This window comes from Girardinichthys multiradiatus, chromosome 10, assembly GCF_021462225.1.
Source record: "Girardinichthys multiradiatus isolate DD_20200921_A chromosome 10, DD_fGirMul_XY1, whole genome shotgun sequence".
NCBI lineage: Eukaryota > Metazoa > Chordata > Actinopteri > Cyprinodontiformes > Goodeidae > Girardinichthys > Girardinichthys multiradiatus.
This window is the reverse complement of record NC_061803.1, coordinates 1,250,423-1,267,022: the sequence shown is the minus strand read 5'-3', so window position 1 is coordinate 1,267,022 and position 16,600 is coordinate 1,250,423. Positions and strand designations below refer to the sequence as shown.

Genomic DNA, 16,600 nt, shown 5'->3' with positions numbered 1-16,600 from the left:
GGGTTTATATGCACATCTTTTGGTTTGGAAGATGATCACAGACCTGCTTCACGTCTGAATGCAAACCTGACGTGTTGCCAGCTTTGAGCAGCCAGCAGGACATGACTTGTATATAATGGTGTGGGAACATGTTTGTGGTTACTTCTTTATTTTCATCTCATTTTTAATTTCCTCTTCCCTGTTTTAACCAGTTACCTCATGTGTCTGCGTTTAGCCAGAACTTTTCTTCCTGACAGTCGACTTGTTGCTCCGTTCATTTTCCCCACTCTTCCTGCAGTGCTGCAGTTGAGGCTTCAACAGAGGCGGACCCGGGAGCAGCTGGTGGATCAGGGCATCATGCCACGTGAGTAACCAGCACCGCCATCGAACACCTGATGGGATGTGGGTGTGTCAAAGATAACGCACTCAGATCCCGCTTGGTTACCACGTCTTTTCAACTGTTTGCCACATGATGACCTATCAAAACTGAGCTTACTGATGTTACTGTTATGTGTTGCAGCTCTGAAGAGCCCAGCAGCTTTCCATGGACAGATTCGCAGCTTGGAAAGAGCCAGGGTGAGAAACAGTTTGGAGAAAACGTCTCTTGAGAGAAAATCCATCTTTATGTTGAATCTGCATTAGATTTTTAGTCTGAAGTCAAAATGTTGGAGTTCCTAGTATGAACATCAAACGAAACACCTTCCAAAGTCAGAAATCTGAGTGGAAAGTTGTAGCTCAGAGTTCAGTATCCAATATGGCAGCTGCTGATAAAAAGTGTTGTCAGAGTGGCAGATATTAATTCCAGTGAATCAGGTTCAGTTGATCCACCTTCCATTAAATGACCAGAACATGCTGAGATGTTCTTCTAGTACATCCCAGGCGAGCCGCTAAAGTCTTATTACCAACTTCAGTAATAAAAAAAAAGAAAAGAAAAACCGCAGCTGGGATTATTTGGAGTAACAGGAACATAGCCTAAGGAGACATAATCATGTTGGAAGGTCAGCCCTGGTCTTCAGGGTTGACCTTCCAACATGACCTCCACAGCTGCCACCAGGAGCTGCAAGTATGTGGCTGCAAGGATAGTTAAAACCTGCAGGACAGGGGGTCCTGAGGACCAGGGTTCACAGATGTTTTCTTGCAGAAGATACCAGAAAATGTAACACAACAGGAGGCTATAGATGCATTCCTTTTTTTATGGAAAATCTGTTTTATCCTTGAGATCCGAGGCAGAGAGGCCTCTCCAGTAGACCTCTGACAGAATATCTACATCTGTTTATGAGATTTCTTTTTATTTTAGCTTTAATTTTAAAAGAAAGGTTTATCTAATATTGTAAAAAAAAATTATTGTTTGACACGTTTCTTTTCAGACTGAGAATTTCCTCAAGCACAAGATCCGCAGTCGTCCAGAGCGAGCGGAGCTGGTCAGGATGCACATCCTGCAAGGTGCTGATAATCCTCCTGTTTTCTTTACTCTTTGTTTCCTGAGGACCTTTGAAAGCAACAGAATAGAGTAGCTGTGGAGAAAGAAGTTGCATTCCTCCTTTAAAGAGTTGTCATTGTTGAAACAACATAGGAATTCCTTTCGGGTTCCTACATAATGTCCAAAATCAGGCCATGAGCTGACATTTCAAGGTGTTTGACATGTTTTCTGAATATGTGACATTTGGTTTCACTCTCTCTCCAGAGACCGGAGCAGAGCCCTCACTACAGGCCACCCAGATGAAGTTGAAGAGGGCGCGGCTGGCTGACAACCTGAACGAGAAGATCGCCCAGAGGCCGGGCCCGATGGAGCTGGTGGAGAAAAACATCTTGCCAGTGGATTCCAGCCTTAAAGAAGCCATCATAGGTGAGAGAACCGTGTTGTTCATCAGACTCACTGAACGGCCTGGACACAGAGGGATGTCTGTTTATTGTTGCCAAAGCCAAGGTAGAAACTGATTGTTTTACTGGACGGTTGTCCGTAGTGGGCCAAGTGAACTATGCCAAGGTTCTGGATGAAGACGGATGCTATGATGCCATGTCTCCAGACCAACCGGCCAGCCAGGAGTCTCAGAGCTCTGCCCCCTCACCAGGGGAGAGTAAAGTCCCAGAAACCCCGTCTCCAGGCCCGGCACCGGCAGTACTAACCACCACCATGCTGCAGGTCAGAGACTGAGCTTCCCTGAACGGTTTTCTTAACTTCACAACACCAATGTGATAATCAGCAGGATTTGTTTTAATATTTATTCCAACTGTTCATTGTTTCTGTTCTTCAGCTCTTCCCAACAACAGATTTCCCAAAGGCAGTCTCAGCCAATGAGCAGCCTCTTAGCTGTACAGCTGTCCACACGGTCCAGTCCACCGCTGCACCCGCTCCTTCCAAACCAGGACCGACTCTGGTGAAAGTAAGCACAATGCCTGGGTTCCCCTCTGCTTGTAAGACTGATCCGTTGATTTTACCGTAGAGCTGCTGCCTGAAGCTCACCTTAAATAAGATGAACACTCCTGCTACATGGATGGCTTATAGGAACACCAGCATTCATACCTGAATATACTTAATGGGATTTTATGTGACAGACCAGCAGAATGTGCTGGAAGTTTAAATTCAGTGCATCAAAACTTTATTTAATGATGCTCTAATTACAGCTGGGAGTGTTGCTGGTTATATTATTGGGGTCTCTACCAAGTTTCCACATCTGCACACTAAAATGTAAATTTCTCATCTTGCTCAACTGGATTTAAGTCTGGACTTGGACTAGGTTGTCCTAACATGCTTTGATGGAAACTGTTTCAATGTAGCTACGGCTGTATGGAGTTCTGCTTTGACTCCGAACCCACACGTTTCTCTGTACCGACGACGCTGCCACTGCCCCACAAAATGCCACGGCCAAAAACCTGGCTCTCTTTCTTTTCGCTTTTCTTAAAAATACTGTTGTTAATATGCTGGTTCTGGTTGGAAAACAACTTAAATACAGGCCAACATTTCCATCCTTATTTACTTCTGCAAACACTAAGCACGCTTGCTACATGTGACGTCATTGCGTCGTCTACTGCGCATGCGGGACACTTGAGTTGTGTGAAGGCGTTCACACAGGAGATCACTACAAGTCAGTTATTTGGAAATGTGAACAGCCATACAAAGACGTCGGATTTCACCAAGAAATCAAAATTGAGCATTAAGACCTGCAGAGTGAATGTAGCCTTATTTGTTTTGGCCTCAAACCTGAAATAACAATAAAACACATTGAAGAATGTGGTTGTGACCTGATCAGATGTGAAAAAGTTGTGCTTTGTTCGATTCTAATCACAGCAAAGCCAACAGAAATCTCTGTCGGAGAAGACTCGCAGCAAGAAGGGCAGAGAGCTGAAGTCGAGGGTGAAAAAGCTCAAGTACCACCAGTATGTCCCTCCAGACCAGAAGCAGGAGGTCAGTGAAGCACCCATGGACTCTTCATATGCTCGCCTGCTGCAGCAGCAGCAGCTGTTCCTCCAGCTGCAGATCCTGAGTCAGCAGCAGCAGCAGCAGCACTACAACTACCAGACTATCCTCCCTGCTCCACTCAAGTAGGTGTTCAGTGACTCCAGAACTCCAAATAAGAACCAGAAACATGTTTTCTGTCTAAAATCACAGAGAAATTGACTAATGAATCTATTTGTGTTCTTTAGCGTCACTGTTCTTTTTATTGGCTTTCAGTTTTGTTTGACTTGCAGCTAAATCCAAGCTAAATATGAATAAAATCCCACAGGGCTGTTAGCTGGTTTCCAGTAACGATCAGATGTCTAACGATATAAATAATTAACAGGATGCTGTCACCAGCTGCTGTTTATATAAACCTTCTCACACACTCATGCAGACAAGCTGCTAGTTTAATGTGTCGCTGCTCCTTAGACAACAACAGGCTCAGGATGGATTTCCACTTCCAACTGAGAACAAATGTCCTCCTTCATTCTCCCACCTCCTCTTCCTCTTCTTCCTGTTTCATGTTTTTATGATCCAAGCATAGCGTATAGTTCTGTAAATAACAGTGAGCTCAACCTCCTGTCCTGCTTCAGACCTGTGGCAGAGGGACAGAGCAGCAGCGTCGGTACCCTGCCGACCTCCATCGTAGTGTCCTTGCCCACTCCTCCTGCACCTCCTGCTCCACCTCGACCCAACAACCTACTGTCCAACCGCAAGCCAGGGGTCCTGCCAGCCAACCTTGATGAAATGAAGGTATTCGACAACCTGTTCGAACACCTGAATGCTGTATTTTCATATTTACTCACAGCCACAAACCTCAGTTCATTTCATCAGGATTTTATGTGACCGACTCTGAAAACTGACGGAAATTAAACTTTTTTAACCAACAAAAGTCAGACACTTTTCTGGCCTTCATTCTATTAACCGTGTGGTGAAAAACTGACACTGCAGTTTACCTGAACACCTTCCTCCTTTAAACATGGTGCTGGCAGCATCATGCTGTGGGCTAATAATTTACACTGCTTTGTGTCGGCTTCAGCTGTGCAGCGGTTCTGAAGGTTCTGATCATGTTTATGTGTTCTCAGGTGGCTGAGCTGAAACTGGAGCTGAAGCTGCGTGGCCTTCCGGTGTCGGGAACAAAAACGGATCTGATAGAAAGACTGAAACCTTTCCAGGAAAATACCAACATCACTCCTCTTTCCACCATTCCTGCCACCACCACCATCTCCTCCATCCCTGTGGAGGTCACCCCAACCACAACACCCACCATAGTTCTTCCAGTCCACCAGGTGGCCCCAGAGATGATGTGCTCCACTCCACCTAACTCACCCATTCCCTTTGATCAGTCTTGCCTCCAGCAGGATGGAGGTATGTCTGAAGCTTCATCTGAAATCCAGAAGGGAAGCTCCGGTTCCCCTCAGGCCCCGTTGCAGGTCCCTGAGGAGAAGGACAGAAGGCTCCATGAGAAGGAGCGGCAGATAGAGGAGCTGATGCGGAAGCTGGAGCAGGAGCAGAGGTTGGTGGAGGAGCTCAAGATGCAGCTTGAGGTGGAGAAGAGAGGTCAGATTGACTCCATGTCTTTATCCCCCTCACACACGTCTGTGAGTTCTGCTCCTACAGTCCTGAGCTCAAACGTTGTAAAAATGGAGGGTCCGATCCAGTCGAACTGTTCTTCCACCACCATTCCAAACTCCATCCTTAACTCACAGGCTCTTAGTGCCCCCCAGCCACAGGTGGTGAAGCTGGAGGATGTCACCGTCTCCTCTGGCCAGCCCCTGCAGCTCCAGACTCAAACACAGCTCATCACTCAGATCCAGCACCAGAACCAAGTAACCACTAGCCCCAAGCTGGACCCCCGGAACCAGCACCAGTCCCAACCTGCACCCCCCAGCCTGCAGCAGTTCTTCATCACCCACCCTGCCGGGGTGTCCCAGGTGCTGGGTCAACCTCAGACCCTGTTGACTACAACGGGCCAGGCTGGTACTCAGATCTTCGTCCCAGTCTCACTACCTACCAGCTCTACGACCATCCAGCTACCAAGCACCACTGTCAGCCTGCAGGTAAGACAACTGGTGACATTTTAGTGCTTTGTTCATTTCAACCATGTTAAAATCACACACTTCAATGTATTTTAATAGGATTGTGTGTGAGACACCAACAAGCAGCACATTAGTGTGGAGCTGAAAGGATCCATGCTGGTACGTCTCTACCAGCTTTACGCATCTAGAGACGAACATTTCAGACCATTGTTCATAGTTCAAGCTCCATAAGATCGGATGAAGAACATCTGTGGACACACATGTTCAAAGCTTGCCAGAAATTACCCATTTGATTTAGGCCTGGACTTTGACTAGGCCATTCTAACCTATTAATCTGCTTTGATCTAAACCATCCATTGTATCATCTGGCTGTATGTTCAGGGTGGTTGTCCTGCTGGAAGGTGAACCTCCACCCCGGTCTCCAGTCTTCTCCAGCCTCTAAAAGGTTTTCTTTCAGGGTTTTCCTGGATTTAGCTCCATCCATCTTCCACCAGTTCTGATCAGCTTTCCTGTCCCACAGCATGATGATATCACCTCCATGTTTCAGCATGGAGATCATGTGTTGATGTACAGCCTCAGTTTTTTAGGTTCATTTTGGTGTCATTTAAGCAGAGCATCTTCTTCCACATGTTTACTGCCCCCTCCTACTTTCTTTCAGCACTGGCTTTCATGTTGTCACTCCTTCATCCAGATTTGTGGAGTGACCTAAAGTTGTCCTGTTGTCAGATTCTCCCACCTGAGGCATGAATCTCTGTAGCTCCTCCAGAGTTACTATGGGCCTCTTGGCTGCTTCTCTGATCAATGCTCTCCTTGCCCAGCCTGTCAGTCTAGGTGGACTTCCATGATTTGGACTTTATTTGGGGGTGTCAGCAGACGCGTAGTTAGACCTGGGCTTCCGGGTCTGAAGCCCCGAATGTTGTCTGAATGTCCCCGGACTTCTTGATAGAAGAAATTTAGAAGTATTAAGATGCAGCCACAATATGGTATTGGACTTCACATTTTTATTGAAAAACAATCAGATTTTTTCAATCACGTCCCGCTCCACCTAACCTGACAATGAGTTAAAAGGAGAAGACAAAAAACTACGCGCACAGCCAGAGACGGACTCGGTTCTGGAGAAGTCCAGAACAGCAGTTTACTCCAAGTCGACCTGCCTCCTTCATTACCTGAAAAGTTACACTGAGCGCCTCGAACAGAGATCATTTCAGAGCAACCATGGAGCCAGCTGGAGAGAGGGAGGCTGGTGGGTGTGTTCAGGAACAGGTGGAGGCAGAGCGGTTTAACCCAGGAGAAGATGGTGGTGAAACCTGAATGCTGACTCAGGATGGACTGATTGTAAGTTACAGATAATCACTGATTCACCCAGCAAGACATGAGGTGGAGGTTCACTCTAATGAGCATCTTCAGGGTCATGATGAGGAACTTTCACCTGAGCTACAGGTGAAGTTAAATGATCTGTGATAGAAAACAGCAGCAACCTTCTCTGTGAGCTTCTAGCTGGATTTACATCATAATGTGAAAATATCTGGTCCTTAACTTCAGTCACAATAAAATCATTTAATCCTAACGTAGCTGAACACATTTAAAGGTCCTTCAGATCATCACATTGATCTCATGGCTGCAGCCGGTCTTATAGTCCAGTTCTACATGTAGACAGAACCAGGTGTTGCTCAATAAACCAGGAAAATATCTCCTGGTTCCAGTAAGACGTAGTAGAAAGTAAACCTCCATCTTCTCTTTCATATCTTCTGCTGATTCTAAACATGCAGCTCTGGGTTTAAAGATGCAGAATAATTAAGAAATAAATCATAGTTCATCACAGGTGGACCATTAATTAGTTAACTATTTTATTTTTCTGAATTACACATGAAATATTATATAAACTAATTAAACAAGGATAGAGTTTTACTGAAGGTGAGACATACATACCATATGTATCCTGTTATTAATAACTGTAATATTAGTCCTGATAAGGTCCAGGATGAGGCTCTATGCTATATTTTAAACACCACAACTTAACATCCTTTCCTCTCAAAGTGTTTAATAGTAACAACTGAAAAATGTTTCTTTTATTATTTTTGGCAGGACAAATTTCTTCAGAAGTGGAATAAAGTGCTGAAAAGATGGCGATAAAAGAGAACAGGTTCATAAAAGAAGGAACAATTTTAATAAAATGTTTCAAAAGCTCTTGGCATAATAAAATAAATAAATGTGTTTTAGGATTTTACCATTTGACTAAATCAACTTTATACCACTTTCCTTTTTTGTAATATAAGAATAAAGACAACGGAGCCTCAGGAGTGAAACACTTTGATGAGAATAAAGTTTAAAAAGATCATTTATGTAGATGAGAAAAGAAGCACATTTATCTGGTCCATAGTAAACATCTCTGAGTTTATGAAAACTTTTGTCAACAAAAATTCAGATTAAGATCTTTTCTAAATACCTCAAAATGTGTCATTATTTGCTTCAGTAAAATGGTTTTTCATGAGTCCTAAACTCTGTTTCTCCTTGTCCTTCATTCAGCTTCTAACAAAAATAAAAAGTAAAATTATTGCAAACTTTTTTTGTTTGATTCACAATAATTTACATTCAGTCTAAAACCAGCCGAGACAGAGAACTGGTACAATATGTCTTATATTATTTTAACTTTAAATTACCTATAAATTGTTTTATTGAAATTTAAATATTTCAGGTTTGGGCTAAAGCCCCCAATGTTTTGAGACCCTACAAACGCCCCTGGGTGTCAGAGTAAAGGGGGAAAAATATAAAGTCAAACCAGACTTTTAAATTATTGTTGTTGAAGAAAAAATTAAATCTGTTTAAGTTTTCTTCCAATTCACAACTTTGCACTACTTGGATTGAAATAAAATAAAGATTTGTGATTGTAACGTAACAAAATGTGAAGAAGTTCTTCTAAACTAACCTCCTCCATCTTCTCAGCCTGTCCTCAAGGCCTCGACCTCCAACCCAGGTCTGGTCCAGGCTTCACTTCCTCAGCTGCAGAGCACCAAGATGGAGATAACGGCGAGCCAGCAGCCACTGCTGCAGGTTGGTTTTGTCATATGGTTTAGTTGTTTTGTAAGATAGATCTATGTTTTCTACCTTTTTAGGTGTTATCGTAGAAATGAGCTGGTTTCTGTGTTGCTGTTAAGCCAGTGATGTTCTGATGGAGACTCTGCTTGGTGCTACAGACTCTGACTATGTGTAACAACACCACTGCTTTGGGGAACCAGAGTAGAAATGAGATGAATCCTCAGTGTTTTCTTCAGAGCTCCCCAGAGAGCAGAATGTCTCCTCAGATCTCCCCCAACCGCCAGGTCTCCAACGGACCCCTCAATAAGGTAGAAATGACAGTAAATCTACCTGAGGTATCATAGCCTGGAACCACCAGCTTTCAGATCTTCATTCTGCTTGTCGTCTTTCTTCCCGTCTCCTCCCTGCAGCCGGCCTTCGTCCTCCAGTCCGCCTCCCTGGTTAATCAGCCTCCAAAAACACGAGAACCTCCCCGCTATGAGGAGGCGGTCAAGCAGAGCCGCGGTCTGCACATGAGCAACGCTTCACAGGTGAGGAGCGCCCAGGAGATACGAATGCCTTAAAACCTAACCTTCAGGCTACATCTGGGATGCGATAAACGTAGCAATGGTGATATTTGTCTGAATGATCAATGATCATTTTTACTGTGATGGCCAACCTTTGCCCTGCAGAGTTCACATTGTCTCTCCATATTAAGAATATTAACTGGAACATCGTTTCTGACTCCTTTCCAGATATTAAATATTCCTGCTTTTTTGTCAGTGTTCCAGCAGACTTCCAACATTTCCAGAACCTGCATATTTCCTGGAAGGTTGAAAAGCTGAAAAGGATCAAATAAATCAACTTCCTGTAGATTAATTTAACCTTCCTGTCGTTCCTGCGTGACGTTCTGAGCGTTTCTGCGTGACGTTCTGAGCGTTTCTGCGTGACGTTCTGAGCGTTTCTGCGTGACGTTCTGAGGGTTTCTGCGTGACGTTCTGAGCGTTTCTGCGTGACGTTCTGAGCGTTTCTGCGTGACGTTCTGAGCGTTTCTGCGTGACGTTCTGAGCGTTTCTGCGTGACGTTCTGAGCGTTTCTGCGTGACGTTCTGAGCGTTTCTGCGTGACGTTCTGAGCGTTTCTGCGTGACGTTCTGAGCGTTTCTGCGTGACGTTCTGAGCGTTTCTGCGTGACGTTCTGAGCGTTTCTGCGTGACGTTCTGAGCGTTTCTGCGTGACATTCTGAACGTTTCTGCGTGACGTTCTGAGCGTTTCTGCGTGACGTTCTGAGCGTTTCTGCGTGACGTTCTGAGCGTTTCTGCGTGACGTTCTGAGTGTTTCTGCGTGACGTTCTGAGCGTTTCTGCGTGACGTTCTGAGCGTTTCTGCGTGACGTTCTGAGCGTTTCTGCGTGACGTTCTGAGCGTTTCTGCGTGACGTTCTGAGCGTTTCTGCGTGACGTTCTGAGCGTTTCTGCGTGACGTTCTGAGCGTTTCTGCGTGACGTTCTGAGCGTTTCTGCATGACGTTCTGAGCGTTTCTGCGTGACGTTCTGAGCGTTTCTGCGTGACGTTCTGAGCGTTTCTGCGTGACGTTCTGAGCGTTTCTGCGTGACGTTTTGAGCGTTCCTGCGTGACGTTCTGAACGTTTCTGCGTGACGTTTTGAACGTTTCTGCGTGACGTTCTGAGCGTTTCTGCGTGACGTTCTGAGCGTTTCTGCGTGACGTTCTGAGCGTTTCTGTGTGACGTTCTGAGCGTTTCTGCGTGACGTTCTGAGCGTTTCTGCGTGACGTTCTGAGGGTTTCTGCGTGACGTTCTGAGCGTTTCTGCGTGACGTTCTGAGCGTTTCTGCGTGACGTTCTGAGCGTTTCTGCGTGACGTTCTGAGGGTTTCTGCGTGACGTTCTGAGCGTTTCTGCGTGACGTTTTGAGGGTTTCTGCGTGACGTTCTGAGTGTTTCTGCGTGACGTTTTGAGGGTTTCTGCGTGACGTTCTGAGCGTTTCTGCGTGACGTTCTGAGCGTTTCTGCGTGACGTTCTGAGGGTTTCTGCGTGACGTTCTGAGCGTTTCTGCGTGACGTTTTGAGGGTTTCTGCGTGACGTTTTGAGCGTTCCTGCGTGACGTTCTGAGCGTTTCTGCGTGACGTTCTGAGGGTTTCTGCGTGACGTTCTGAGCGTTTCTGCGTGACGTTCTGAGCGTTTCTGCGTGACGTTCTGAGCGTTTCTGCGTGACGTTCTGAGCGTTTCTGCGTGACGTTCTGAGCGTTTCTGCGTGACGTTCTGAGCGTTTCTGCGTGACGTTCTGAGCGTTTCTGCGTGACGTTCTGAGCGTTTCTGCGTGACGTTCTGAGGGTTTCTGCGTGACGTTCTGAGCGTTTCTGCGTGACGTTCTGAGGGTTTCTGCGTGACGTTCTGAGGGTTTCTGCGTGACGTTCTGAGGGTTTCTGCGTGACGTTCTGAGCGTTTCTGCGTGACGTTCTGAGCGTTTCTGCGTGACGTTCTGAGCGTTTCTGCGTGACGTTCTGAGCGTTTCTGCGTGACGTTCTGAGCGTTTCTGCGTGACGTTCTGAGCGTTTCTGCGTGACGTTCTGAGCGTTTCTACGTGACGTTCTGAGCGTTCCTGCGTGACGTTCTGAGCGTTTCTGCGTGACGTTCTGAGCGTTTCTGCGTGACGTTCTGAGCGTTTCTGCATGACGTTCTGAGCGTTCCTGCGTGACGTTCTCTCCTCTTCTTCTACATAACCTTTAGTCTAAAGTTTTGCACAGAGCAGATATGTTGTGTTTTGTCCAGACACAACCTCCTGAGCAACAGGTTCCTGTTGCAGGCTCCACCCAGATGTTTAAACTGACAGCCACACCTTCCACATCATCAGAGGTTTTCGCTTCTCTGGGTTTAGTTTTGGACCAGAACACATTCAGAATACAAATGAGCAACAAACCCAGCAGTTTATTTCAGCAAGCTAATGAAAATGTAAACGTCTTGATGTCTCTTCAGGTTCCCACGGCAACCAGCCAGCACATGGATGACCTGTTTGACATCCTGGTGGAGAGTGGAGGTTAGTGGTGTGTGAAGCCTGACGTTCTGAAGAAGCTGGGAAAACATTTCTTCTGTTTTTTGCTTTTTTCAGATCATCAAAGACGTTTTAATGTCAGACATAATAACCTGAATAAATATAAAACCTTTAATGAAGGTAAACCTCTAAACCAGCAGGTTTAAGTTCTGGACTCTACCAGGTCTGGGTGCAGTCAGTCAAACAGAACCTGATTGGTTTGGATTTTCCCTTTTAATAAATAAAACTAATTTCTGAATCGACTCAGATTATGTTTGATGATCTGAAACGTTAATAAATTCATTAAAAGCAGGAACAGAAGATATTGGATGCAGGTTTTAGGAGTCCGGCATCATTTAACTCCACATTCTGTCTCCTCCTCCAGAGATCCCTCCATTCCTCCATCAGGACCCTCCAGGCCCTCTGAATCGGACCCACCCGGTCACAGCCAGCATCACCAATCTTCCTGTCAACACGGCCCTGTCCCGCTCACCGCCACAGATCCAGTTGGCTCCTCCCGCTGCGCTCAGCGCTACCAACAGCCCCGGCCTTGCTGGTCTCCCCCCGCTGGTCACAGACAACCAGCTGGAGGCCTTCCTGGAGAGGACTCTGGCTGAGACGCCGCCCGCGTCGGACCCACGGACTCGGGGCTTGATGGAGGAGCTGCAGGGCCATCTGGTGGATCAGCAATCCTTCATCCCTATGGACACGTCAGATATGTCGTTCCACGACTCCTCCGCTTACCCGGCCTCGCTCAACTTAGCCCTGTTCGACCCAAACCTGGATAACATGGAGTGGCTGGACCTCACGGCTGGACCGTCCTCGCCACCCGGGTTCCCGACAGAGTTCCTGGAAGCACAGGACATGCAGCTGCACTTTGACTGACAGAACATCTGAGAATGAGGTTAGCATAGAAGGAGAAATCTCAGCATGTTGCTCTTCCTCTGCCAAATCATTCCCAGCATCTGTAATATTCCTACTGTCCTGCAGAACATCTCGCTGTATAGCAGAGTTCTGACCGAAGCGGATCCGCAGCCATTGGTGTTTGCACAGCTTTACCAGAGGCGACGGCGGCGCCGCCAGGAGAGCTGATCAGTCAGGGATTTTAATCTGAGCTGACTTTTAGTTTCTAAAATCAGGATTTTATTGATTATTTCCAGAGCCAAGGAGACGGTAAGAACTGTAAATCCAGTTTAAACCACACTAACAGAACCAATGAGCTGATGCTTCATCTCTTAGCTTGTCAGTTAAAGCAGACAGTTTCTGAGTCCTTCTGATGTTCTGCTGGACAGCAGGAACCATCACAACAGCTTCTTCTGAAGAGGAATTGAAGGCATATCAACGTGATGGATCTCCATCCCAACCAGATGAGGTCCTCTGGGTTTTCTCATTCTGTCACTCGTAATAGGAGCGTCTGTACACACTGGTCCAGTTCGGTCCGTTTCCTGACTCGTCTGATGGTCCAATCAGACCCAATCGTGTTCTTCTGATAAAGTTATGACTCTAAACTAAAGATCCTCCGTCGGATCAGAGCTATGCACTAAAGAGGCGCCTCATTCACCTCAGAACAAAGAACTGTGAACGCTGCATATCTGAGGCGCCACTTGTTCTGGAGGCCCGGCAGTCGTCCGAGTCTCTGAAGCTGAATGTACCTTAAAAATCGGACTTAGAACGACGGCAGCTTTTAATCCTTCTAATGAACAGAAGAGTGGAGCAGAGATCAGTTCGAGATGCTGAAACCCATCTGAGGTTGGTCTGCTGCAGTCATGTCATAGAATTAGATGTTTGATGATCTTTCTACATCCAGCTGGACAGCAGCTGATAGGTTAGAGAGCTTTATGAGCCATTATCAAGTGACCAGGCGCTCTGTGGAGAAAATCAATCATTCACAATCCTTTTAACCTTTTACCTTCTGTCACATTAGATCCTCAAACTTCCGTCGACTTTATTGGGATTTTATGATTGAACAACAGCGATGAATAGTTATGAACAGAAACCTGAGAAGATTCAGCCCTCATCTTCTTTAACTGCAGAGTGTCTCTGCAACCAACTACTGATCTCTAACAACTGCTTTCAAATTTAACCTCAAATTCTCAGTCGGACCTAGGTTCTGGACTTTAACTAGGCCATTCACACACACTCCATTAAAGTGATAATATTTCCCAGCATATCAAATTATTATTTAAAAATATTTTATCATCCTGTTTATTGTTATCCCAATAAATGCTACAAATTATGGCCATAAAGTTATAAGTCCATCTCTAGGTGTGTGTCCAGTTTAAGGGAGTCAGAGTGATGAGGGAGTAGCTCTACTGTGTTGGTCACAGGAAGTGACAATAAACACATTAAATTTAGTGTTTGTAATGTGACAAACGGTCCAGGTTGCATGAGTACTTTTGCGTGTTTGTGTGTTTGTGTGTGTGTGTGTGTGGGAAGTAAGCATGTTACTGTCCTGTCCTCTGCATGTACGTGTCTCTGTGTGCATGTTTATGCTCTGGCGCTTTAAAAACCCAATGCTTTCAGCTCCTAAACCCATCAGAACTGCTCCTGATGAACGTTGGAGTGTTTTCCTTTGTGTTCGGCTGCTTTTCTGCTCTTTGACACACCGATGATAATCACATAAAGGACGCTCAGCCACCTACAGGTCCTTCTCAAAATATTAGCATATTGTGATAAAGTTAATTATTTTCCATAATGTCATGATGAAAATTTAACATTCATATATTTTAGATTCATTGCACACTAACTGAAATATTTCAGGTCTTTTATTGTCTTAATATGGATGATTTTGGCATACAGCTCATGAAAACCCAACATTCCTATCTCACAAAATTAGCATATTTCATCCGACCAATAAAAGAAAAGTGTTTTTAATACAAAAAACGTCAACCTTTAAATAATCATGTACAGTTATGCACTCAATACTTGGTCGGGAATCCTTTGGCAGAAATGACTGCTTCAATGCGGCGTGGCATGGAGGCAATCAGCCTGTGGCACTGCTGAGGTCTTATGGAGGCCCAGGATGCTTCGATAGCGGCCTTTAGCTCATCCAGAGTGTTGGGTCTTGAGTCTCTCAACGTTCTCTTCACAATATCCCACAGATTCTCTATGGGGTTCAGGTCAGGAGAGTTGGCAGGCCAATTGAGCACAGTGATACCATGGTCAGTAAACCATTTACCAGTGGTTTTGGCACTGTGAGCAGGTGCCAGGTCGTGCTGAAAAATGAAATCTTCATCTCCATAAAGCTTTTCAGCAGATGGAAGCATGAAGTGCTCCAAAATCTCCTGATAGCTAGCTGCATTGACCCTGCCCTTGATAAAACACAGTGGACCAACACCAGCAGCTGACACGGCACCCCAGACCATCACTGACTGTGGGTACTTGACACTGGACTTCTGGCATTTTGGCATTTCCTTCTCCCCAGTCTTCCTCCAGACTCTGGCACCTTGATTTCCGAATGACATGCAGAATTTGCTTTCATCCGAAAAAAGTACTTTGGACCACTGAGCAACAGTCCAGTGCTGCTTCTCTGTAGCCCAGGTCAGGCGCTTCTGCCGCTGTTTCTGGTTCAAAAGTGGCTTGACCTGGGGAATGCGGCACCTGTAGCCCATTTCCTGCACACGCCTGTGCACGGTGGCTCTGGATGTTTCTATTCCAGACTCAGTCCACTGCTTCCGCAGGTCCCCCAAGGTCTGGAATCGGCCCTTCTCCACAATCTTCCTCAGGGTCCGGTCTCCTCTTCTCGTTGTGCAGCGTTTTCTGCCACACTTTTTCCTTCCCACAGACTTCCCACTGAGGTGCCTTGATACATCACTCTGGGAACAGCCTATTCATTCAGAAATGTCTTTCTGTGTCTTACCCTCTTGCTTGAGGGTGTCAATAGTGGCCTTCTGGACAGCAGTCAGGTCGGCAGTCTTACCCATGATTGGGGTTTTGAGTGATGAACCAGGCTGGGAGTTTTAAAGGCCTCAGGAATCTTTTGCAGGTGTTTAGAGTTAACTCGTTGATTCAGATGATTAGGTTCATAGCTCGTTTAGAGACCCTTTTAATGATATGCTAATTTTGTGAGATAGGAATTTTGGGTTTTCATGAGCTGTATGCCAAAATCATCCGTATTAAGACAATAAAAGACCTGAAATATTTCAGTTAGTGTGCAATGAATCTAAAATATATGAATGTTAAATTTTCATCATGACATTATGGAAAATAATGAACTTTATCACAATATGCTAATTTTTTGAGAAGGACCTGTATTTCCTCACCTGCATATTCAGCTGCTTGTGTCGCTCTGTGTGGAACAATTTAGCCTGCAGTTATGTCCACAGCCACTAGGGGGCGACCATCATCCATTGTCTTCACCTCACGTTGACCCTTGACAGTGACCCCTTCCTCCACACTTTGTGTGTGACTTCCTGTTCAGAGAGGACCTTATTGGTCTGGGTCACCTCTGCTTTGTTCACCTGTAGTTGTCTGTATTTGTCACGTTGCTGTGATTTTATTCCAAACTGATTGAGCAGCTGTTCAACTTTCACTTTATTCCTTTTCCTGATTGGTCGTTCAGCTTCAGTGCTGGTATACCTGATGTTTTCTGATGGTTAAATGAATCTACGTATATTTCTGGTACATGCAGACTGCTAAAAGCAATAACAGCTGCTCTCCCTGTGAAATACTGCACTGTATCAGATCTGGACTGGAGTCTTCTTCATCTGAGACACAACTACGGTTTGAAAGCACTTCATATCCGAGTGGATCAGTTGGGGGAGTTTATAGATGGTTGGTTGACTGCTGTGGAGCCAGACCTCATCTCTGCAGCTCCTGCTTGTCCTCGATCACCTTCCCAAATGAGCTGCAGAGTTCTCCCCCAGCAGAGGGAAGCAACACCAGGAAGGATCCACTGTCTGTCTCCACCACCCATGCCATATGTTTTGCACATTGTGTACATATTTATATAGATGTAATGCATATTTTTATACATGTGTACCATTCATGGGCTCTTTATTTTGTACATACTCTTAAGAGATGTGTATATATGAGTACATTATGCTTTTATGTGTCAATAAAAGTCTGTGTATTGTGAAAAGCTTC

At 45.5% G+C, this 16,600-nt stretch overlaps 1 protein-coding gene across 2 annotated transcripts in view; it reads left to right on the top strand.

Annotated features, from left to right (window-relative positions):
- The window catches only part of mrtfba (myocardin related transcription factor Ba), a 36,881-nt gene extending 20,281 nt beyond the window's left edge, over positions 1–16,600 (top strand). The window contains exons 3-17 of one of the 2 annotated variants that reach the window (XR_007039993.1): positions 278–343; positions 500–555; positions 1,347–1,422; positions 1,664–1,825; positions 1,944–2,122; positions 2,235–2,363; positions 3,269–3,522; positions 4,012–4,171; positions 4,504–5,478; positions 8,401–8,508; positions 8,652–8,801; positions 8,904–9,023; positions 11,461–11,521; positions 11,901–13,264; positions 16,199–16,600. Coding sequence is in view for 1 of the 2 variants with exons in the window: in XM_047377234.1 (XP_047233190.1) it covers positions 278–343; positions 500–555; positions 1,347–1,422; positions 1,664–1,825; positions 1,944–2,122; positions 2,235–2,363; positions 3,269–3,522; positions 4,012–4,171; positions 4,504–5,478; positions 8,401–8,508; positions 8,652–8,801; positions 8,904–9,023; positions 11,461–11,521; positions 11,901–12,400 (2,996 nt within the window). In the remaining variant the exon portion in view is untranslated. Of the gene's footprint in view, positions 1–277; positions 344–499; positions 556–1,346; positions 1,423–1,663; positions 1,826–1,943; positions 2,123–2,234; positions 2,364–3,268; positions 3,523–4,011; positions 4,172–4,503; positions 5,479–8,400; positions 8,509–8,651; positions 8,802–8,903; positions 9,024–11,460; positions 11,522–11,900; positions 14,247–16,198 lie in introns of those variants that run through there. The other variant, XM_047377234.1, reaches the window with a different exon arrangement.